Source organism: Bos indicus x Bos taurus, chromosome 12 (assembly GCF_003369695.1).
Source record: "Bos indicus x Bos taurus breed Angus x Brahman F1 hybrid chromosome 12, Bos_hybrid_MaternalHap_v2.0, whole genome shotgun sequence".
NCBI lineage: Eukaryota > Metazoa > Chordata > Mammalia > Artiodactyla > Bovidae > Bos > Bos indicus x Bos taurus.
Genome location: NC_040087.1, coordinates 71,550,190 through 71,574,527, shown reverse-complemented (window position 1 = coordinate 71,574,527; position 24,338 = coordinate 71,550,190). Strand labels below are relative to the sequence as shown.

The window sequence follows — 24,338 nt, the reverse complement described above, 5'->3', positions numbered from 1 at the left end:
TGCTTTTTAGCACCCCAATAGCACTAATTTCTGATGAACTTTTATCAGTTTACAGTAAGTTGGAAAGTTTTCAGTACATGAAAAATGTATTTTAGGCATATTTAGAAAAATAACCAAAATGAGACAGGCAGCATCCATAGGACTGTCTTCCTTCTGAGTGTCCATCTCTGCCAAGGAAGAAGGAGGAAACAGAACTAGAGGACCTTAATTTTTTTTTTTAATGCCATCTTTTCCTTTTAATTGAAGTTCATAAAGAGGAGAACAGTGGTTTCCTCATACTCATTCTCAGGTTAACTCTGTGAGTTTAGGTTCAAATATCCAGTTAGGCATCCTTTACAAATTAATAACTAGGGTTTTTGGTTCACTTAAAAACTGACTTCATTGAGTTAGTGATACCTCTTGATGAGGGTGAAGGAGGAGAGTGAAAAAGCTGGCTTAAAACTCAGCATTAAGAAAACTAAGATCATGGCATCTTGTCCCATAATTTCATGGTAAATAGAAGGGGAAAAGATAGAAGCAGTGACAGATTTCCTCTTCTTGGGCTCTAAAATCCGTGCAGATGGCAACTGTAAGCCTTGAAGTTAGAAGATGATTGCTTCTTGGCAGGAAAGCTATGACAAAACTAGACAGTGTGTTAAAAAACAAAGATATCACTTTGCTGACAAAGGTCCGTATAATCAAACCTATGGTCTTTCCAGTAGTCATGTACAGATGTGAGAGCTGGACTATAAAAGCGCACTGAAGAATTGATGCTTTTGAACTGTGGTACTGGAGAACACTATTGAGAGTCCCTTGGAAAACAAGGGATCAAATTGGTCAATCTTAAAGGAAATCAACCCTGAATATTCTCTGGAAGGACTGATGTTGAAGCTGAAGCTCCAATATTTTGGCCACCTGATGTAAACTCATTGGAAAAGACCCTGACGCTGTGAAAGATTGAAGGCAGAAGGAGAAGAGGGAGACGGAGGATGAGATGGCTGGATGACATCATCGATTCAATGGACGTGAACTTGGGCAAACTCCAGGAGATGGTGAGGGACAGGAAAGCCAGTGCTTTAGTCCATGGGCTCACAGAGAGTCAGAGGTGACTTAGCAACTGAACAACAATAACTTAGAGTGATAAATCACCCCTTTATCCAGATTCTTTAGGAATTATTTCTTTATCACATTTGTATGTTTTTCAATGAACGATTTCATAAGTTTTCTTTTAAAACAGTCATAAGGAATCAATTCCTAGAGAAACACAATGATGGGATGATTTCTCTAAGTGATATCACCAAAGTTAACAGGGCTAATTCCAAAAGCAATACATGGAAACCATATACTTCACTTTGTGAAATAAACTCACATTTCTTTCTTTTTATAGAAAGTTCCAAATGTAGTTTAATAAAAGTAGATCTTAGTATTATCTACACTTCAGCATTTTTATAATTTAGATTAACACTGTTTCTCTGTCCATGGAAAAATATATTCTAAAATTCTAGAGTAATGCTATCTGAGAATCTGTGAAAAAAGGTCTAAATCTGGGAAACAAATTGAAAAATAATGCACCAGTACTTCCAGTTATTTTTTTAAAGATGAAATTTGTCCTATGAATTCAAGAGTAGTGGATCATCCTATCGTTCTTTATATTTAATAGTTAAATGCTCTACACACCTCTTCTCTTGCAGAATTTGATTGTAAAAGACTCACAAACTTAAATGAAATCAGAGGTGCACGCTTTATAGGCAGGAGAAGGTGAAGCAATCAACCCAATTTAAGAAAACAAAATCCACATGTTGCTGAAAAGCAGGGTGGGTGTTTAAAGACTCAGTGGTAATATCCTTCAGAAACCAGAATTACTGACTGGAAATGGTCATACCTCCAAATCTGCCTGCTCACAGTCAAGGCTTATCTATATATTACAGATTTCAGAGCTTCCATGGAAGGGTGACACTAAATGACAATCATACCAATTCAAACCAACATGAACAATCAATCTCTCAGATTTGTGTAACAACAAACGAACAAACAGAAAAATTCTCTGAAATGAAAAGATCAAACAAACATTTAGTAGTTATTTATGTAGAGTGTTTTCCCTGTGTTTTCCTCTAAGAGTCTTATAGTATCTGGTCTTACATTTAGGTTTTCAATCCACTTTGAGTTTATTTTTGTATACAGTATTAGGGAGTGTTCTAATTTTCTTCTTTTACACATAGCTGTCCAGTTTTCCCAGCACCACTTACTGAAGAGACCACCTCTTCTCCATCGTATATTCTTGCCTTGTTTGTCACAGATTAGGTGACCACAGGTGTGTGAGTTCTCTGGACTCTCTAGCCTGTTCCATTGTGCCAGTGCCACACCATCTTGATTACTCTAGATCTATATTGAACTAGCCAAAAAGTTCGTTTAAATTTTTCCATAAAATCTTATGTAACAAATTTTTGGCCAACTCAGTGATATATTCTGAAGTCAGGGAACCTAATTTTTCCAGCTTCGTTTTTCTTTCTTAAAACTGCTTTGGCAACTTGGGGTCTTTTGTGTTTCCATTAAAACTGTAAATTTTTTGGCTCTAATTCTATGAAAAATGCCATTGGTAATTTGACAGGGATTGTATTTAATCTGAAGATTCTTTGGGTAGTATAGTCATTTTCACAATATTGTTTCTTCTAATCCAAGAACATGGTATATCTCTCCATCTGTTTTACATCATCTTTGATTTCTTTTGTCAGTACCTTGTAGTTTTATGAGTACAGGTCTTTTGCCTCCTTAGGTAGGTTTATTCCTAGGTATTTTATTGTTTTTGTTGCAATGGTAAAGAGATGGCTTTCTCAATTTCTCTTTCTGATCTTTGATCGTTAATGCATAGGAATACTCAGTCTTACTTTTTAAAAGCAAAAGACTGAGCTAGGTCCTAGGAGAAATTGGAAGTCTGTCTATGGCTTAGAAGTCTATGGTTTCTTCCAACAATAGAATTGATTTGTAAAACTAGTACAAATACACAAAATGGTTTGTATTAAAATATAAACTGACAGCAACTTAGTAGTCAAAAATTTTTCATGCAAGGGTGAGGAAATTCAAAGAAGCAGAGCAAGCAAAAACATGACACAAACAACAGAAAATTCTCTAGAAATGAACCTCCCATATAAAAGTTGAGCAGATGTTCCAGGGTTCTGTTATCTGCATTCATGCTACAGCATTAAAATGACATAATTACCAATAAATAATCATCATTCTGACTATATAATTTATCTTTACAAACACTTTCCTATGAAACTTCTACATTTTATTAGTATGATCTTGTTTATATCTTTTAGTTAATAAGGAAAAACTACTATTGTCTCCACTTAGGGGATGTTTCCTAAGACCAGAGGAATAAAATGAATATTGGAATGTAATGGAGTAATTAATTCACTAGGTCACTAGTAGAATTTGATCCCACGGTTTTAACATCTAATTGAGTACTCTGCTAAGGACAAGATTATGTGTCTATTTGTTCAGGGTTCTAGGAAAATAGCTAAAATGAAAACATGTCACATAATTATTGTTGATTTTCATCATCATCAATACACACATTTTTAAGCACACCCATGTCATCAGTGTTTTCCTATTACCGAAGTCAATGAAACTGACACACTCCTCTTAATTATCTGCAAAGCTCTAAATGTAAACACACATATACAGATGCTAACAAGTTAATTACAGTTACTATTAATAAATTACCTCTTCTAAGGCATTCCACAGTTCGTTATCCGTATGCTCATTAAAGGGATCCAGATTTTCCTTCATTGTTCCAGTGAATAAAACAGGTTCCTAAATACCCCAAAATAGTGAATGTTATTACCTTAACCTGTTTTCATTTTATTCCAATGTGTACAGAATGTCAAAATTAAAATGCAAAAACATCTACATTAATTAATTATTAATAATATAGTTGCAAATGTATGATTATAAAAAAGCATCTCTAAAATAATTTTTCATTGTACAAAGTGTGCTACAAAATATCTTCTGGACTACTGAACACTAACAGAAGAAAGTGTTGAAGAAGTTTTTTCATCTTAAGGAAAAAACTGAAGACAAAGGAAGATTTTATTGTTTTTTAATACTACCCTGCTAATAAATATCTGCTTAAACACTCACACAAACATGAGAAATTTAACATCAAGATCTACATAAATTAACTGTCAATGCTGGTGTGACTGGGAAATACCAACAGCATGATTAGTAGAGGTTTGTGCCTCAAAGCAAACCACTAAATATTTACACATTAGCACTGAAGAATAAACTAGGCTATTTTCTCCATTGGTCAGACTTCTTCTAGGGTCTGGAATCTCTCCACATATGTGAAATGAACATCCCCATATGTGTAAGGGGAACATAAGATCCTGGGGTCTGCAGCACCTCTGTCCATGGAGAGATCATCTCTGATTTTGGCCTCAGCTGGTCCCCACGTTCTCTCACCTGTGTGTCAGGATAACCTGCCTCACAGAACCTCGTTAATAACTGCAAGGCCAGGAGGACCTGAAAACCACCGTGACCTGTGTCATGATACTTTAATTTAAATAGTTCTTCCTAGTCATCTGCTTCAGGAGGAGCCATAAGTAAATTACTCTGGAAATATATGTGTCCTCTTGGCTTCAAGAGAGAATCCTGTACATAAGCTCATGTAGGCCATTTACATTTTCTTCTGGAAGGCTCTAGTAAGCCAGGTCATAAGAACATGGATAGCAGTGAAGAGCCCAACAAGCTCCTTTAAGTGAAGGGGGCACAAAAGGGAATGCACTCGTGTGGGAACAAGAGGAGAACTGACTCTTCCACAAGTGCCCGGAACTGCTCTGAATCACCATGTTCAAATCAGCCTTGGGGCTGGACTTTCCTCCTCACTTCACAAAAGCCTGAGAGGAAAGATAAAGATAGACAGACATTTATTTCCCCTAATCATAAGGAAGAATGATACTCAGGAAGCCTTCCAAACCTTCTTTCAATATGGTCTAAGTTTTAAGTCTGGTAAGAGAGGAAAGAATACAGAAAACTCAGGATATGCCACCAAAAAAGAGATATCTCTGAGCAAATCCACAATTAAAAAGACATTATAAAGGGAGATTTATTCACACAAAGTTGATTAAGTAGCCAATATGCCTCCAAAGCACTGAAAATCACTAGTCATACAATATTTCAGAATGAATATTGAACTGAACTAAAAAAACTCGAAACACAAATTTAAGGTCTCCCTTAAAACTTGAATCAAAGACTAAACAACCATCTAAACAATGGTAAGCATTCCTTGTCAGGGGACTAACCATCATTCTACCTCAGATTTTTATAAAAACTTGTTACTTCTTGTAATTATCAACCTTAAGATTCCCACATGCAGGTATCTTCTGCATGTCTCCATGGGGTTTACACAAGCGACATAGCCAGGCGAGGGGAGGCTGGTCCCCAGTATTCTTCTTCCTTCCCTCCATTTTCTAGGTTCTTTCAAGTAAGCAGGCTACTCCCTGTATATAATCTCAACCTGTGGTCTTTCTGGGGGACATATTTAACTACTTCAGATCCTAAGCATAAAGAACACACATACTTCAGCTACCTGTTGTGTTTAAGGAAATTATTTAAGAAGAACTTTCATTTTTGCTTATTCCTGAAATTTTGAACAGAAGTTGAGGAGTACCTTCTTAAGAACACAGTATTCATCTTTGAAAGTTCCCCCCATGACTGATGGTCTATGTCCCCACTCCCCTGTCTCTGCTCCTACCCAGGTCCTTGTTATCATCACATCTTCCCCAGTTCTGACCTGTTCATGCAGGGTCAGCAGTGATGGGGATGAGCCTGGGAGGAAGAGAGACCACCATGGAAGCTCTCTGCTGCTTCCAGGATCACAGGGACCAGGGATCCAAGGAAGATGATGTGGGTCTGGCTCAGCTAAGAGAGGCAACTCAAAGAAACAGCACTGGGCTCCCCCTCTGCAGAGTCTGCTCTGAGCCTCCTAAATTCCCTAAATTGGGGTGTTGAGACACAAGCATCAATGCTTCCTACTCATTTGGGGGGGAGAGGAATGTAAGCTTTTGTACTTAGACAAGTAAATTCCAGTAGCCAAACTAACAGACTTTCTCCACCTCTGCAGCTAGCAAGACACTGTAAAGACAAAGGGCTCTTGGTTGGGGAGGGATATGATTTTGAGTATCTTCTCCTGACATATATCAGCCCATGACATACAAGTGCATAAACCCATTTCTAAACTGATATTTCCAAATGAGGGACAGAGCAATAGGAGTAGTATCTTCTGGCTTTGTTCTATGCTTATTCACTCTTGCTATGGTTTGGGGAGTCCTTTCAAGTGGGATGGTAGGAAAAAGGGGGAAAATATCTAATGAGTACAACACAGCTGAAGAATTGATGCTTTTGAATTGTGGTGTTGGAGAAGATTCTCGAGAGTCCCTTGGACTGCAAGGAGATAAAACTGGCCAATCCTAAAGGAAATCAACCCTGAATATTCACTGGAAGGACTGATGCTGAAGCTTCTTTAAAAAAAAAAATTATTATTATTATTATTTACTTTACAATATTGTATTGGTTTTGGCATACATCAACATGCATCTGCCACGGGTGTACATGTGTTCCCCATCCTGAACCCCCCTCCCACCTCCCTCCCATACCATCCCTCTGGGTCATCCCAGTGCACCAGCCCCAAGCTTCCTGTATCCTGCATCGAACCTGGACTGGAGATTAGTTTCTAGTTTCAATACTTTTACTATCTGATGTGAAGAGCTGACTCACTGGAAAAGACCCTGATGCTAGGAAAGACTGAAGGCAGGAGGAGAAGGGGATGGTTGGATGGCATCACCGACTCAATGGATGTGAGTTTAAGCAAGCTCCAGGAGTTGGTGATGAACAGGGAATGCTGGCCTGCTGCAGTCCATGGGGTCACAAAGAGTCGGACATGACTGAGAAGTAGACAAGGTGGAGACTGGAGAGTATAGGTCTCTGTCATATGACTAGTACTTTGGATCTTACTCTGCTGCGATGGGAGTATTTGGAGATTAAGCTGAAACTCTTCGCTATACAATTGAAAGACTATAAATCAACTATACTTCAATTAAAAAAAAAATATCAGTTCAGTTGCTCAGTCGTGTCCGACTCTTTGCGACCCCATGAATCGCAGCACGCCAGGCCTCCGTGCCCATCACCAATTCCTGGAGTTCACTGAGACTCACGTCCATCGAGGCAGTGATGCCATCCAGCCATCTCATCCTCTGTCATCGCCTTCTCCTCCTGCCCCCAATCCCTCCCAGCATCAGAGTCTTTTCCAATGAGTCAACTCTTTGCATGAGGTGGCCAAAGTACTGGAGTTTCAGCTTTAGCATTATTCCTTCCAAAGAAATCCCAGGGCTGATCTTCAGAATGGACTGGTTGGATTTCCTTGCAGTCCAAGGGACTCTCAAGAGTCTTCTCCAACACCACAGTTCAAAAGCATCAATTCTTCAGTGCTCAGCCTTCTTCACAGTCCAACTCTCATATCCATACATGACCACAGGAAAAACCATAACCTTGACTAGACGGACCTTTGTTGGCAAAGTAATGTCTCTGCTTTTCAATATGCTATCCAGGTTGGTCATAACTTTTTGAATCCTGGCACTGCCCCTTACTTGAAAAGTAGGATAAGCTCCCAGTGACTCAGTTTTTAAGTTTGTCAGATAAGGATAACAACAAATTGTGAGGATTAAGCAGGAAATGGTGGGATAAGAAACTAAAATGTGTTAATGATTCCATAAATGTTAGTAATTATTATTAATACTTGTGTTACTTTTCAGGGACTGCATCAAGCACTAGAGGAACAGAAATGAGAGATACAGGCCCTGTCCTCAAAGAGAGAAAGAAAATAGTCAAGAGTGTGTGGAGGTCTGAGAAAAAGGCCAGAGGTCTTGGTGGGGGATTGGAAAGAAAGAGTTTGTACAAGGTGATAGTCAGAAAAGAAGCTTGTGGGAGGAAAGCCAGAAATCAAAATACAAAAATATTTTAGTCTGATTTTTTGCTCTTGGTGGAAAATGTTAGATACATTTCTCTGTTATACTTTCCCCCAAAATTCCTATTGTGTTTGTTAGTTTGCTTTTATTTTCTGTTTCTTGGCTTTACCATTCATATTTATGTAACCAATTTAGTTTTTATTATTAGACAATAAATATAAAGAAAATCACCAAAGACCATGAACACGTAAACAGAAATTAAAAAGTAAAGTCATTTCAAAAGGTGTTACTCTTTTACTTAAGTAGAAATAATACCCAAAAGGCCAGTGCCCTGATTCTTAAGAATAATAACATTTCCTGATGACTGAGCATTCTTAAGAATGAGACATGGGCACAAACATTATCTCACTAAGTTACATCTTCACAACAAATCTGTGGGGCAATTATTTCCAGACTGGGTTTAAGTACGAGGATGTTGAAGCTTGGCAGCCAAGTGACATCAAGGCCCCACAGTTGACGAAGCATAGCAGGAATAAACTGTGGGTCACACTGACACCTGGTCTACACTGTTAAACATTCTAGCCCTCTCCGTCTCCTGAATGGCTTCCTGGGAATCTTTACACATTCCAAGTTCTCTCCAGATTCTTTCTCTTTAATCAACCAACACTGCACCTTGGAGATAAAGTAATAAAGAAAGTGGAATCTACATGGATACAAAGCTTAGCACTATTTTGTAAGCATGCTCTCTGAAGAGTGTACCTAGAACATGCTCAAAGGAAAGATGGAAACCAACAGAACAGAACCAAAACATGCTGACGTCAAGGCATGCTTAGTCTTTGCTCAGATATGCTTCCAAATATTATTGGCAGAGCCAAGAATCATCTAATGTTATTTATTTACAGAGTTATTTTATGTACACAAGCATACAAATTTTTCCTATTGCACAACATTAAAAAGAATGCAGGGAATGTTTCTAACGCTTTGTATCCAAGGATATGAAAGGACTTTACAGACATGCCCTTTATTTCTACTAACTAATCTCACATGGCCATTTCAGAGATGAGTACCATCAAAGCATAAAACTTGGGAATTTAAGCTCATTTATTTTCTACTGTAACCATAAGTCATAAATCTAATAGCCAGAGGAAATCTTTAAATATGGGGACTATCCAGTTTTTCTGAAAGGGATACCTTTGGGAAAAAATTTTTCAATTGCAATAAAATACACATAAATTTCGGAGAAGGCAATGGCACCCCACTCCAGTACTCTTGCCTGGAAAATCCCATGGATGGAGGAGCCTGGTAGGCTGCAGTCCATGAGGTTGCTAAGAGTCGGACATGACTGAGTGACTTCACTTTCACTTTTCACTTTCCTGTATTGGAGAAGGAAATGGCAACCCACTCCAGTGTTCTTGCCTGGAGAATCCCAGGGACAGAGAAGCCTGGTAGGAGGCCGTCTATGGGGTCACACAGAGTCTGACATGACTGAAGTGACTTAGCAGCAGCAGCAGCACACATAAATTTGCTAGATTAGCCACTTTAAGTGCACATTTCAGTGGTGTTAAATACATTCACATTGTTGAACAGCCATCACCACCACCCAGCTGTAGATCTCCTTTCATCTTGAAGAACTGAAACTCCATACCCATTAAACAACAACTCCGCTCTCCTGGCCACTCCTGGTACCCACCATTCTATATACTGTATCCATGAATTTACTACTCTAGGTAACTCCTATTAGCAGAATCATACAGTATTTGTCCTTTGTAAATGACTTATTTCACTTAATTTTTTCAAGGTTCATCTGTGCTGTAGCATGTGTCAGAATTTTCTTCTTTATTAAGGCTGAGTAATATTCTACTGTATGTATGCACACCACGTTTTGTTTGTTGATTCATCTGTCAATGGACCCCTGGGCGCCTCCACCTTTTTGCTGTTGAGAATTAATGCTGCTATAACATGCATGTCCCAGTATCTCTTCAAGACCTTTCTTCCAATTATTTTGGGTTTATATTCTAAAGTAGAATTGCTAGGTCATATGATAATTCCATCATTAACTTTTCTGAGCAACAAACAAGTTGATTTCCATAGTGGTTGCACTATTTTACATTCCTATCAGCAATGAACACGGGTTCTAATTTCTCTACATCCTTGCCAACACTAGTAATTTTCTTTTTTTCTCTCTCTTTTCTTTGATAGCAGACATCTTAAGGGGTGTGAGGTGGCATTTCACTAGAGTCTGAAAAGACTATCTTGATTTAAAAATTACTTAGAGTAATCCCAGGTATTTTCAAGGTCACAGGCAGGTAGCAACAGCTGTCCCCAAATCCACATTCACCTTCCTTTGGGTGCCATCTTGTACATGCTTCCTGATAACAGGTTTTTCAGGACACATTACACTCACATTCCAGGAAGTACATTTGCCTGGCTCATTCTGTCTCATCTCCTCTCTGTTTCTCATCTCAAGACGGTAGTTTTCTGAGCTTCCTTTGATAGGCAGATGATTGCTAAGTATATAAATAAAAACTCTTTTTCTTTTTTTTAATCAGCAAGTCTGTCAAAGCAGAGGGCAGGATGATAGATGAGGACACAGGATCGAGGTTGTGCTTGGCTATATACCTGGAGGATAGTAATCTCTCAGTAAATATCACAGAATTATGTTGAGTGAATGAACCATAGGAATGACAGGAGTGTCTACCATGCATATAATCCAGTCTCCAAAACACTCTCTGAAAGTTACACTACTTTACAAAGAAGAAGAAAATAGAACAGAATCAGAGCCCAGGAAGAGATGGCCAACTCAACACTCCATCACAGCAGGCACATATGGGTCTACTTGAAACACTTCACATTAACCTATTTTATCCTCACAACAGATTGAAGGGGTGATACTGTTATCTGCCTTGTAAGACAGAGAAAACCAAGTACATAGAGACAGAATTCTGAGTCCCTTGCTCTTCCTCACTATTCTGTATTGCCTCCCTGGTGAAAATTATTAATTAATGGCTAAATTGTCAAAGTCTCCCCAAAGCATCTAAAAATCCTATGATTCTCAAAGCCCCACAATTTCACAGAAAGTTCTCCAAGGAGATAATCACTTTTTAAAAGATGTCCTGGTTTCCCACAACAAAATTACATCTGTAAGACACTTATTAATAAAATTCATGTTTCCCTATAGGAACCTCTCCAGTGCTAAACAAACCATTTATCCTTCTGTTCTCAGAATTATGTGATTATCAGTGAATAAAATTGTGGAAACTAAGGAAGTCTGAGTCAAGAAATCTATCTCAGTAAGTTATTAAATCACATGCACACAAAACTAACAAATGAACAAACAAACAAACAAAAAAAACCCTGGTATCTGATGAAAGTGTCTATTAAAAATACCTGCTGCTAAAAATATGCTCCACTGGGGGGAAAAAAAAAAGGATCATCTCATTCACTTAATTGGAAAAAAAAAAAAACAATCAAATTAAAAGCACTTAAACTTAGACGCCTTATACAAAGAACATGTGAGAGTGCTCTGCTGTGCGTACCTGAAGTGCAACTGACAATTTCTTCCTTAAATCGTGCAGTCCAATATGTGCTGTCAAGATTCCATCAATATAAATGCCACCTTCAGGTTCTGACAATCGAAAAAGGGCAGCAATGAGGGAACTTTTACCAGCTCCTGTTCTTCCCACGATGCCATACTGTAAAGAGACCCAGGGGGGATGAAGAATTAACAGGATGCACAAAACCCGGGAGGACCCTGATTGTTGAAGACGAATTTTTAAAGTTCTATTATATATAAAGACTAGTCTATAAGTTTCCCAGGGTTTCCCTGGTGGCTCAGACAGTAAAGTGTCTGGCTGCAGTGCAGAAGACCCAGGTTCAATCCCTGGGTCAGGAAGATCCCATGGAGAAGGACATGGCAACCCACTTCAGTATTCTTGCCTGGTGAATCCAATGGTCAGAGGAGCCTGGCAGGCTACAGTCCATGGGGTCACAAAGAGTCAGACATGACCAAGCAACTTCATAAGTTTCTCAAGCATAGCCCTGCTGGCATTTTGGACCAGATAATTCATTGTTGAGGGTTGGGGGCCTGTCCTGTATATTGTATGATGATTAACAGTAGCCATGAACCCACTAGACACGAGATGCAACCCCCAAATTGTGGCAATCAACAATGACAGAAATTCACAAATGTCCCTGATTGAGATCACCATCATCCCAAGAATACACAACATAAACTATAGTGATTTTCATGCCTTCTAAAAATGTCAGGCAATTTTATTCAGATTTCCCTGAATAAATGTTTAATATGCTGAAGATTGTTTGTTTTCTATAATTATCATATAAGGAGCAGAAGGGGATAACAGAGGATGAGATGGCTGGATGGCATCACTGACTCAATGGACATGAGTCTGAGTAAACGCTGGGAGTTGGTGATGGACAGGGAGGCCTAGTGTGCTGCAGTCCATGGGGTCGCAAAGAGTCGGACATGAGTGACTGACTGAACTGAACTGATCATTATGTGGTATGTTAAAGGGGGAGACATATATGTGTATGCAGTGTGTGTGTGTGTGTGTGTGTGTATGTGTGTGTGTGTGTGTAACTAACATTCACAAATAAAGGAAGAAGACCTGAAAAATAATCTGCCTGCAGTGAAAAACTAGCAGTCTCCTAAGTGGTCCATAAGAAGTCAGCTTTTAAATTAGTTTTATTCCTACTCCCTGGATAATTTGACCTTGAGTATTACATGGGTAATTTTACAGAGATGTCGACAAGTCAAGTCAGAGTGTTAACACAAACAGGTGCTCACTTTCTGTGTTATTTATTTAAGAGGAATTATTCTTCGGTAAAAAAATGAAATTACTTCCTGATATTAAATATCTTAATTATATTATATCTTGAAAGGAAACATCTTCAAATATAAAATGCAGATCTCAGTCTTGAAAGAGGCCAGTAGACAAAATTTCCATAATGAGATCAACATTGATACAAATAACCTTTGCTATTTACATGAGACCTTTCATCAGAGCAGGTCAAAAGACATTTTATCAATATATTAATACTTACAACTGAACCTTGGAAAAACACATGTCAGGTGTCAGTCTATTTACTAAAACCAGAGCAGAGAGAAATTAAACGCACTAACAGTAAGATTCAAGAATCAGTATAGTGTAGGTAAAATGCTGGTGGCTGGTGGTTTAGTTGCTGGGTTGTGTCCAACTCTTGTGACCCCATGGACTGTCACCTGCCAGGCTCCTCTGTCCATGGGATTCTCCAGGCAAGAATACTGGAGTGGGTTGCCATTTCCTTCTCCCACGTAAAATGCTGGTGAGGAATAAAACTGCATTCAAATATATATGCAGAAACTGGCCTTTTTTACCAATGAATTTTTAAGTGAAAGAAAGTATTAATCACTTGTGTCTAACTCTTTGCGACCCCCTGGACTGTAGACTACCAGGCTCCTCTGTCCATGGAATTCTCCAGGCAAGAGTACTGGAGTGGGTTGCCATTTCCTACTCAAGGGGATCTTCCTGACCCATGGATGGATCCCAGGTCTCCTACATTGCAGGCAGATTCTTTACCTTCTGAGCCACCGGGGAAGCCCAAATGCAAATTCCCTGAAGGAAGCTTTCTAAGAGATTATTTCATCTCTATTTAAAATTTGGAATTGATGATAGTGTAAGATATGCTTGGATCATTTGTAAATCAATAAAGTTTTAAAACTCATGGCTTTAAAAAAAGAACTACTAAATCTTTCTGAGCAACATAATCAGAATGTTTGGACTGTTTCATGTTTTCTGATTTGAATACTTCTAAAGTTTCAAATCTTAGTCTGTCAAATCAATCATGGCATTTCAAAATGAATTTATCTTTATAGAGATTAAACATAAGAAAAGTGGGTTTACCTAATTTTATTATCTTATAAAGGTAATACAATGACTATAAGACATTTTATTGTTGTTCAATCACTCAGTCATGTCTGATTATTTGCGACGCCATGGATTGCAGCATATCAGGTTTCCCTGTCCTTCACTATCTCCTGGAGCTTGCTCAAATTCATGTCCATTGAATTGGTGATGCCACCCAGTCATCTTATCCTCTGCCATCCCCTTCTCTTCCTGCCTTCAATCTTTCCTAGCATCAGGGTCTTTTCCAATGAAATGGCTCTTCACATCAGGTGGCCAAAGTATTGGAGCTTCAGCTTCAGCATCAGTTCTTCCAATGATTATTCAGGGTTGATTTCCTTTAGGATTGACTGATTTGATCCCCTTGCTGTCTGAGGGAACTCTCAAGAGCCTTTTCCAGCACAACAGTTCAAAAGCATCAGTTCTTCAGTGCCCACCCTTGTTTATGGCCCAACTCTTACATCCATACATGACTACTGGAAAAAGCATAGCTTTGACTAGATGGACCTCTGTTGGCAAAATAATGTCTCTGTTTTTAATTTGTTGTCTAGGTTTGTCATAGCTTTCCTTCCAAGGAACAAGCATCTTCTAATTTCACAGTTGCAGTCATCGTCCACAGTGATTTGGAGCATAAGAAAATAAAGTCTATCACTGTTTCCATTGTTTTCCCATCTATTTGCCATGAAGCGATGAAACCAGAGGCAATGATCTTAGTATTTTGCATGCTGAGCTTTAAGCCAGCTTTTTGCACTCTCCTATTTCACCTTTATCAAGAGGTTCTTTAGTTCCTCTTTGCTTTCTGCCATTCGGGTGATATCATCTGCATATCTGAGGTTACTGATATTTCTCCTGGTAATCTTGATTCCAGCTTGAGCTTCATCCAGCCCAGCATTTCGCATGCTGTACTCTGCATGTAAGTTGAATAAGCAGGGTAACAATATATAGCCTTGAAGTACTCCTTTCCCAATTTTGAATCAGTACATTGTTCCATGTCTAGTTCTAACTATTGCTTCTTGATCTGCATACAGGCTTCTCAGGACATTTTGTATCTTATGCTAAACTCTAATTCATATAATATTAGATGTGCCATTCTCTGCATGCAGGCAGGTTGTAGTGTGTATATATGTGGCTCATCTGTTCTGTGTACAAGCAGGCCTCAAAGATATTTTGTATTTGGCTCCAGACCACCTCAACAATGTGAATATCAAAATAAAGCAGGTTATATGAATTTGTTTGTTTCTCTATGCAAATAAAAGTTATGTTTATACTATATTGTAGTCTACTGCTAAGTCACTTCAGTCATGTCCGACTCCGTGTGACCCCATAGACAGCAACCCACCTGGCTCTGCTGTCCCTGGGATTCTCTAGGCAAGAACACTGGAGTGGGTTGCCATTTCCTTCTCCATTGCGTGAAAGTGAAAAGTGAAAGTGAAGTTGCTCAGTCGCGTCCAACTCGTAGCTACCCCATGGACTGCAGCCTACCAGGCTCCTCCATCCATGGGATTTTCTAGGCAAGAGTACTGGAGTGACTTGCTGTTGCCTTCTCCGATATTGTAGTCTAATGAGGTACAAAAGCATTATATAAGGTAATAATACACACCTTAATTTCCAATACTTTATTGCTAAAAGAATGCTAACCATCTGAGCATTTATAGGGTAACATTAAAAACCACCGATCACAGATCAGAATAATAAATATAATAATAATGAAATTGTTTGAAATATTGAAAAAATTATCAAAATGTGACAGAGACATGAAGTGAGCAAATGCTATAGGAAAAATGGTTCGATTGTACTTGCCTGACATAGCATTGCCATAAACGTCCATTTTTTTTTAAGTATTATCTGTGAAGCACAGTTAAACAGGTGTGCCTGTATTTCTGTATGTTCTCATACATAAACCAACACACATCAGGACACAGGTGAGAACTGATCTATGAGAATGTGTGTATGTTCCCATGTTACCAGCTCCACTGTAACTGACCCATCTGTGCAAACAGGAACATCTGTACACTTTAGGTAAATAGACTGAGATATGTTGGGGCACCGAGGACTGCTCATGACCACAAGACTGTGAATTCCAAACTCCAGTGAAGAGAACTAAAAAACCAGGGGACTTCCCTGGCATTCATTCCAGTGGTTAAGATTCTGTGCTTCCACTGCAGGAGGCATGGATTTGATCCCTGGTCAGGGAACTAAGATCACACATGCTGCATGGCCCCAAACACCCCAAAAAGAAAAAAGCAACTCACAGAAAACCTGACTCTGATTATTCCAGAGTTCAGTCTTCAAAGCTATAGTTTGAATGTCTTTTCTGAGTAACCGAAGGGTTTATGGGAAATAGATGGGGAAACAGTGGAAACAGTGTCAGACTTTATTTTTTGGGGGTCCAAAATCATTGTAGATGGTGACTGCAGCCATGAAATTAAGAGATGCTTACTCCTTGGAAGGAAAATTATGACCAACCTAGATAGCATATTCAAAAGCAGAGACATTACTTTGCCAACAAAGGTCCGTCTAGTCAAGGTTATGGTTTTTCCTGTGGTCATGTACGGATGTGAGAGTTGGACTGTGAAGAAGGCTGAGTGCTGAAGAATTGATGTTTTTGAACTGTGGTGTTGGAGAAGACTCTTGAGAGTCCCTTGGACTGCAAGGAGATCCAACCAGTCTATTCTAAAGGAGATCAGCCCTGGGATTTCTTTGGAAGGAATGATGCTAAAGCTGAAACTCCAGTACTTTGGCCACCTCATAAGAAGAGTTGACTCATTGGAAAAGACTCTGATGCTGGGAGGGATTAGGGGCAGGATGAAAAGGGGACGACAGAGGATGAGATGGCTGGATGGCATCACTGACTCAATGGACTTGAGTCTCAGTGAACTCCGGGAGTTGGTGATGGACAGGGAGGCCTGGCGTGCTGCGATTCATGGGGTTGCAAAGAGTCGGACACGACTGAGCAACTGAACTGAAAGGGTTTTAACAATTGCCCATGGAGAGTGTCACCAGTATCAGTAACCTTACATTCTTCAATCTAAAGACAGTTAGGGGACTTCCCTGGTGGCTCAGTGATAAAGAATCTGCCTGCCAATGCAGTAGACATGGGTTCAATCCCTAGTCCAGGAGAATTCCACATGCTGTGAAACAACTAAGTCCATGCACCACAACTATTGAGCCTGCGTTCTAGAACCTGGGAACCACAACTGTTGAGCCAACATGCCACAAATATTGAAGACCTTGCACCCTATAGCCCATGCTCTTAACAAGAGAAGACACCACAATGAGAGGCTCACATGTGGCAACTAGAGAAAAGCCCAAGCAGCAACAAAGACCCAGCACAGCCAAAAATAAATAAATAAATAAAATTATAAAGACTCTTAAAGAAAATCTTCTGTTATTGGCTTTACAATGGCCCCTTTCTGTTTTTCCAACCAGGTTGGTCTCTGATGATGACACAACTTATTAGACACTTGCTTTTGGATGTCTCTTCACATATCAAACTCAACATATTCAACACCCAATGCCCCACAGAAAACAACCCCTTCATCCATCTTCCCTACATTATTCTCATTACTTCTTTCCCAGGCTCACAGTGTTTAAAAAACAAATTAAACTCCTTAATCATAATCAGTGCAAATAAATTTAAAAAGTAAATAAATACTAGCTATAGCCCAGCACTCTGAAAAAAAATTCTTAAAATTATATTTTTACTTTCTAGGCTGCTGTATGTGTTCTTTTTGTTGTTTCTGTATTTTTTTGTATGTGTTCTTAAAGACACAGTTCACATATTTAAGCAAAATGGGATTAATGTGAACATACTGTTATATGTGTTTTCATTTAGTATTTCATAATGCTTTCATAATATTATAGTACATGTGATCATTTATTTAACAAATCCTCTATTGCTGGATGTTTAGGCAGTGTCGAATGGTTAGCTACTAGAAATAACTCTGTGTTAAATATCCCTGAAGCTAAATCTTTGCAAACAACCTTAAGCATTTCCTTCACATAAATTCTCAGATTTGGAACTGCTGAGAGTCAAGTATGAACCCCTTGGACAACAAGTCAATCTTAAAGGAAATCAGTCCTGAATAGTCATTGGAAGAACTGATGCTAAAGCTCCAATACTTTGGCTACCTGACACAAAGAACCAAGTCATTAGAAAAGACCTGATGCTGGGAAAGACTGAAGGCAGGAGGGGAAGGGGACAACAGAGGATGAGATGGCTGGATGGCATCACTGATACAATGAGCATGAACTTGGGCAAATTCCAGGAGATGGTGAGAGACAGAGAAACCTGGTGTGTGTCAGTCCATGGGGTTGTGAAGAGTCGGACACAACTAGGTGACTGAACAGCAACAACAAAGTATAAACATTTTCAGAGGAAGCTGTTAAGCTGCTAACCTACCCTCCAGAAGTATGATACCATTTTTTACTCCCACCCATTTCCCTGCACATTCACAAATCCAGGTGTTAGAGCTTTGTTTTAATTGACAGTTTGATTCCAAAAAGTGGCATCACTTTCCCACGATGTCTTACTGGAGGGAAAACAGCTCCTGCCTCCCCGCCCCCTGCACCTGCCCCCTCTGGTCAATGTGCTCTCACTTCTCAGATTAAACTCTCAAATGCCAGCTCAGCATCCAACACTACACGCTAGGATGTCTCTTCTACAAAACTGTCCTCTCATACTTCATGTACATGAGTCAGCTTCCTTGGCATCACTAGGTAATTGTGAGGGTTGAATGCAAAAACGTGTGTTATACACTTGGTAGTTCATTTTCCTGAATGCTTTGCAGATGTCTAGGTCTTCACTCACTGGATCACAGCATCATGCTTTTGCTTATCTTGGTCTCACCTCCCAGAATGCCTCTTACATGCATTTCCGCCTGCTGAAACCCTAACCACACATCACTAAGTCTGTCTCACATGTCTAACTCCTTGAAAATGCTCTCACTGTCCCCTCATGTGGGCTTGTTCCAACTCTAGCTGATGTTATGTAATTTTATATAAATGTCTATAAAAATCGTGACCTCCTTCTAGCTTACAAAGTTAATATAGCCATTTTCTTGTTTCTTCAACTAGACTGTATACATTGACATTAGGATCTGTATTGGATTTGATTTTTTCTTATTTTTATTACCTGTGGTGTCCTGAGACAAAGAAACTTCCACTGCGAGATGAGATTTTTAACTCAGGCCAGAGAAATTTATGGAAAATCTATTACCATATTATTTAGGTATAAGATAAATCAGACAGAGCCAGACACAGCAGATGGATCCTATAGCCATAAATACAATTTCAAATGGCCAACAGCTCATTTTCATGGGACAGACAACACTTTCTGCAATGTAGGTGGTTATGGTCATTTTACACCCTATGAAAATGATGATCATTTTGTCCAAGCATTTACTCTGGGTGCTTTATATGTCTTATGTTGTTTAAGTTGTACATCAACCCTACAGGTTACATCCTATCACTTCCATTTTGCACAAGAAAAGATTGAGGCTTAGATGACTTAGTCTGTCTGAAATATCAGAGCCCATAAATAGCAGTATGGGACTCAAATCCACATCTTTTGGCCTCTTTTCCATCTGCTGATGGGACTTTTTATCACCTGGATGGCCTGACACCTTATCATGTCCCTCGTAGCTAGAACACAGAGAGTGGGGAGAGGTGTAGTTGCAGTTAAAAAAAAACAGGCCTACCATAGAGAACTTACAGTCAGAGACTTAAAGCATGACGTGGACACAAGTGCATATGTGGTGAACAGGAGCAAAGAGGGTACCTGAAGTCAGGTGGACCAGCTGTCAGCAGAAAGAACTGGCATCCACAGCCAGATTGAGAGAAACCTGCAGCTTAGTGGTACACATGATGCCTGGGGAACAGATCAAACAGACCTCATGCCCTGCTTGGGGCAGCAAGACTCATTTTTTTATCCCATCAGGTGGTGAAACAGCCACACATACACTGCTGCACTGGGCTGTCTCTGACTCGAGGTCCAGACAGGGCTGAGCCTGTGGGAAATCCCTCCGGTCCCTGTAGGAGGCTGGTGTGGGGAAGGCGGGACAGCAGAATGAAAAATGCCTGTGATGGAAGACAGACTCCACTGGAAAGACACAAATAATGCAGTGGAATCACACAGAATTAGATTGTAATGTAAAAGTGCAATTTATAGAGCATAAAGGTAAGGAAATCTAGTGGCACAGAATATTCTAGAGCCTCCTGCTCAGTCACAACAGAGAATTGGGAATTCTTGAGTTCAATTTCCAACTGTCAAAGCACACTTCTTGGGAATCACAGGTTATCACTCATCAAAAACTGCCCATGGGAGGCAAAGCAGGAGGTTATGTTCAGCTGTAATGCTGAGTCAAGAGGTCTGGGTGATCCTGAGACTCTGCATTTCTAAGAAGCTCCAGGAGGTGTAGGTGCTGCTGCCTCTGGCACCACAGTATGAGTCACAAGGAATTAGGAAGCCAGCAGGGGAAGGGGGACAATCTGGGAGTAAGGAGAGTGGCTTTTAAGAAAATATTATGTATAAAAGGAGGAATGTAAGAAACTAATACTTTTGCACATTATAGCATGGTCTACTAAGCGTCTGTAAAAATGTATCATCCAAATAATAGCTGTGAGCAAAAACAAAGCAAAATCAATCTACCTCGAGAGCTGCAAAATACTCTATTGCCTAGGATTCTCTAAAATGATCAAATCAACCACAAAATCATCTAAATGAAAAATGTAGCCTGTTTTCAAACTCTAACCAGGAAGTCTAGGGTCCTATTTACCTCATGTTGGCTTTTATGTTTGGCTGTTCTGGGTCCTGATTGCCTTGGAAGAGCTGTCTCTGGCTGTGGTGAGTAGGGGCTACTCCCTGTTGCAGTGCACGGGATTCTCACTGAGGGGGCTTCTACTGATGCTGAGCAAAGACTTCAGTAGTTGTGGCACATGGCTCAGTAGATGTAGTGCAGGGCTTAGTTGCTTTGCAGCATGTGGAATCTTCTCAGACCAGGGACTGAACCAGTGTCCCCTGCACTGGCAGGCAAATTCTTATCCACTGCACCACCAGGGGAGTCCTAGTTCCTAATTTTTACTTTATATTTCTTCTGTGAATTAAAATCCTGCATCAGTTCAGTTCAGTCACTCAGTCATGTCTGACTTTTTGTGACTCCGTGAATCACAGCACGTCAGGCTTCCCTGACATCCGTCACCAACTCCCAGAGTTCACTCAAACTCATGTCCATTGAGTCAGTGATGCCATCCAGCCATCTCATCCTCTGTCGTCTCCTTTGCCTCCTGCCCCCAATGTCTCCCAGCATCAGAGTCTTTTCCAGTGAGTCAACTCTTCGCATGAGGTGCCCAAAGTATTCAAGTTTCAGCTTTAGCATCAGTCCTTCCAAAGAACACCCAGGACTGATTTACTTTAGGATGGACTGGTTGGATCTCCTTTCAGTCCAAGGGACTCTCAAGAGTCTTCTCCAACACCACAGTTCAAAAGCATCAATTGTTTAGCACTCAACTTTCTTCACAGTCCAACTCTCGCATCCATACATGACCACTGGAAAAACCATAACCTTGACTAGATGGATCTTTGTTGGCAAAGCAATATCTCTGCTTTTTTTTTTTTTAATTTAATTTTATTTTTTAACTTTACAATATTGTATTGGTTTTGCCATATATCAACATGAATCTGCCACAGGTATACACGTGTTCCCCATCCTGAACCCTCCTCCCTCCCCGCTCCAGGTACCATTCCTCTGTGTCGTTCCAGGGCACCAGCCCCAATGCATATATATGGAATTTAGAAAGATGGTAACAATATCTCTGCTTTTGAATATGCTATCTAGGTTCGTCATAACTTTCCTTTCAAGGAGTAAGCGTCTTTTAATTTCATGGCTGCAGTCACCATCTGCAGTGATTTTGGAGCCCAAAAAAATAAAGTCTGACACTCTTTTCACTGTTTCCCCATCTATTTCCCATGAAGTAATGGGACCAGACGCCATGATCTTCGTTTTCTGAATGTTGAGCTTTAAGCCAACTTTTTCACTGTCCTCTTTCCCTTTCATCAAGAGGTTTTTTAGTTCCTCTTCACTTTCTGCCATAAGAGTGGTGTCATCTGCATATCTGAGGTTATTGATATTTCTCCCTGCAATCTTGAATAGTACCTACTATACTTTCCTATTGACTCTAACTTCCAGAAATCAGGACAGAAGAGGAAATACAGGAAAGAGAATAAAACCCCACTTCTGCTGGGCTGGCTCACTCCCATGTCCCCTGCCCACCACACCCCTCTCCCCCACTCCACAACAGCCTCTCTCAATCAAATCCAACACCAAAAGGCTGTCCTGGAGTGATGAGGGCTGGGACAGGTGAGCAGGAGAGGGAACCTGGGAGGTAGACAGGTAGAGTGAAATCAATTCATGAACACACTGCCCAGGTATCATCTCCAAACACAGAAATGAAACTAACAGTGATACTGAGTGGACCAAGGCACAGATCAAAAATCAAGTTACTGCAGTTATTAATTCAGTTTTCAAATTCAATTTTCCCTCAAACATTTCAGAATCTCAATCCCATGATTTTCAGCTTTTAGAAGGAAGTATAAGAATCTGTTATATTCCTAAGTTGTACTACAGAGTATTTTAGATAAGTCATATTTTATGGCTTTGGGGAAAATTTAAGACAAGTGCAGGTTAACAGAATTACATTTACAACAGAAAATCTGATAGACACATTGTTCTAAGAGTAAGTAAACACCACCTACAGTGCTCTCAGAGAAAAGATTATATCAAGAGCTGTGGTTAATATTTTCCTGACACAACAGTTCACATTTTTTCTGACCTACACTAAAACTGGAAATAATTAGGAGGGAGCTTTTGCCCTGTAACTAACTGAAGCTGCTCCCTGGGTAGCATTCGGGCATTACATTGAATATTCTTTCATGTTACAAGGGTTTCATTCATTAAATTACAGCTATAGCCATTAGATGGGTCTGGCACAGTAAGCATTTTAAAGAGCAGTTCTTTCAGTTATTTACGGAGTTGTCATGTGTGTATGCTGGTTCCTGCTTGCTCACACCTGTGTAAGTCACTCACCCTCACAACCAGCAGTCCCTCAGCACCCTCTCTGTGCCTTGCAAAATGCTACTTTCTGGGAACAAAAACGAAAACAAGATGCTCCCTGATTATAAAAAGCTTCAAAGTACTATGAGATGCAGATCCCAAATTACAAAGCATGCCACAGGTGCTATCTTTTAATTATGATGAAATTCACATAACATAAAATTTAACCATTTAACCATTTTTAAGTGGATAGTTTGGTGTTCAGTACATTCACATTGCTGTGCAACAAAGCTTGAGTTTTTTTTTTTTTTTGCTTCGTAAAACTGAAATTCTTACCCATTAAAAACAACTCCCCATTTCCCCTCCCCCAGTCCCTGGAAACCACCATCCTTCTTCCTGTCTTTTTGGATTTGACTACTCTAGGAATCTCACATAAATGGAATGAGAGTATTCATTTCTTTTGTGTCTGGCTTATTTCATTTAGCAAGATGTCATCAGGTTTATCCATAGGTCAGAATTTTCTTCCTTTTTAAGGCTGAATAATACTTCATTGTAAGGATTTAGTTCCTTCCAACTTTTGGCTGCTATGAACATAGGTGTACCATAAATGTTACCTTAAAAGAATATAAAAGACACTAAGGGTATATTAGTGTGTGTGTGTATAAAAGTATATATATACACTAATACTAAAAGTATATGTATATATATATATATATATATATATATATATATACACACTGATATGTATATCAGTATATTAAATATATGTTAGTACATTAAGTATATATTATGTTAAGTATGCATATTAAATATATATAATATATATTAGTATATATAAGGGTATATTAAGGGTACATTAAACTGAGGGTCTCGAAGATGCATTCGAGTTGACTGAGAAAATGAGATTTTCACCATCCAGATGATGGAGGGCCTGGGTCTCTGAGGTAGAGGACGAGCATGTGCACTGGGAACAGGGAGGATGTGGAGCTTTGGGAGAACCTACACACAATCCGAGTGCAGGTGTGAGTATGTCAGACATACCGGCTGCAGAGGGAGGTGGGGAAGAGCTTCCTAACACCTTGTCTGTTCTGGTTTAGTGTCTTCTTCCACTCTGTCCTAGTCCCAGGTGAGGGCCTCAAGCTGAGTGCGGAAGGAACATCACCAGCAGACATGGATGCTGACAGGTCCAGGTCACAAGCCTCTCTGCCATCTTTCACATGGATCTTCTCTGCTCCCTTCAACTTGCTTTTGACTTTGAGCCAGTCTCTAGACCCTACCTCTATCTGAAGTCCTGGTTCCTCACTCCTGACTGGGTCATTATTGAAGCTCTTCTCTGATGGACACAAGGTCACCTCACGGCCCCTGCGGGAGTGGACTTGAGGCTATGCTATGGTTCCAGCAGCAGCTCACACAGCCCAGTAAGGATCAGATCTGGGCTAAGAAAGAAG

General features: G+C 39.7%; 1 protein-coding gene across 1 annotated transcript in view; it reads right to left on the bottom strand.

Annotated features, from left to right (window-relative positions):
- LOC113902126 (multidrug resistance-associated protein 4-like) overlaps positions 1-24,338 on the bottom strand; it is a 205,451-nt gene that overhangs the window by 20,997 nt on the left and 160,116 nt on the right. Inside the window, exons 26-27 of the mRNA XM_027557081.1 lie at positions 11,477-11,632; positions 3,703-3,792 (exon numbers count right to left, since the gene is read on the bottom strand). Coding sequence (XP_027412882.1) covers positions 3,703-3,792; positions 11,477-11,632 — 246 coding nt within the window. The remainder of the gene's footprint in view (positions 1-3,702; positions 3,793-11,476; positions 11,633-24,338) is intronic.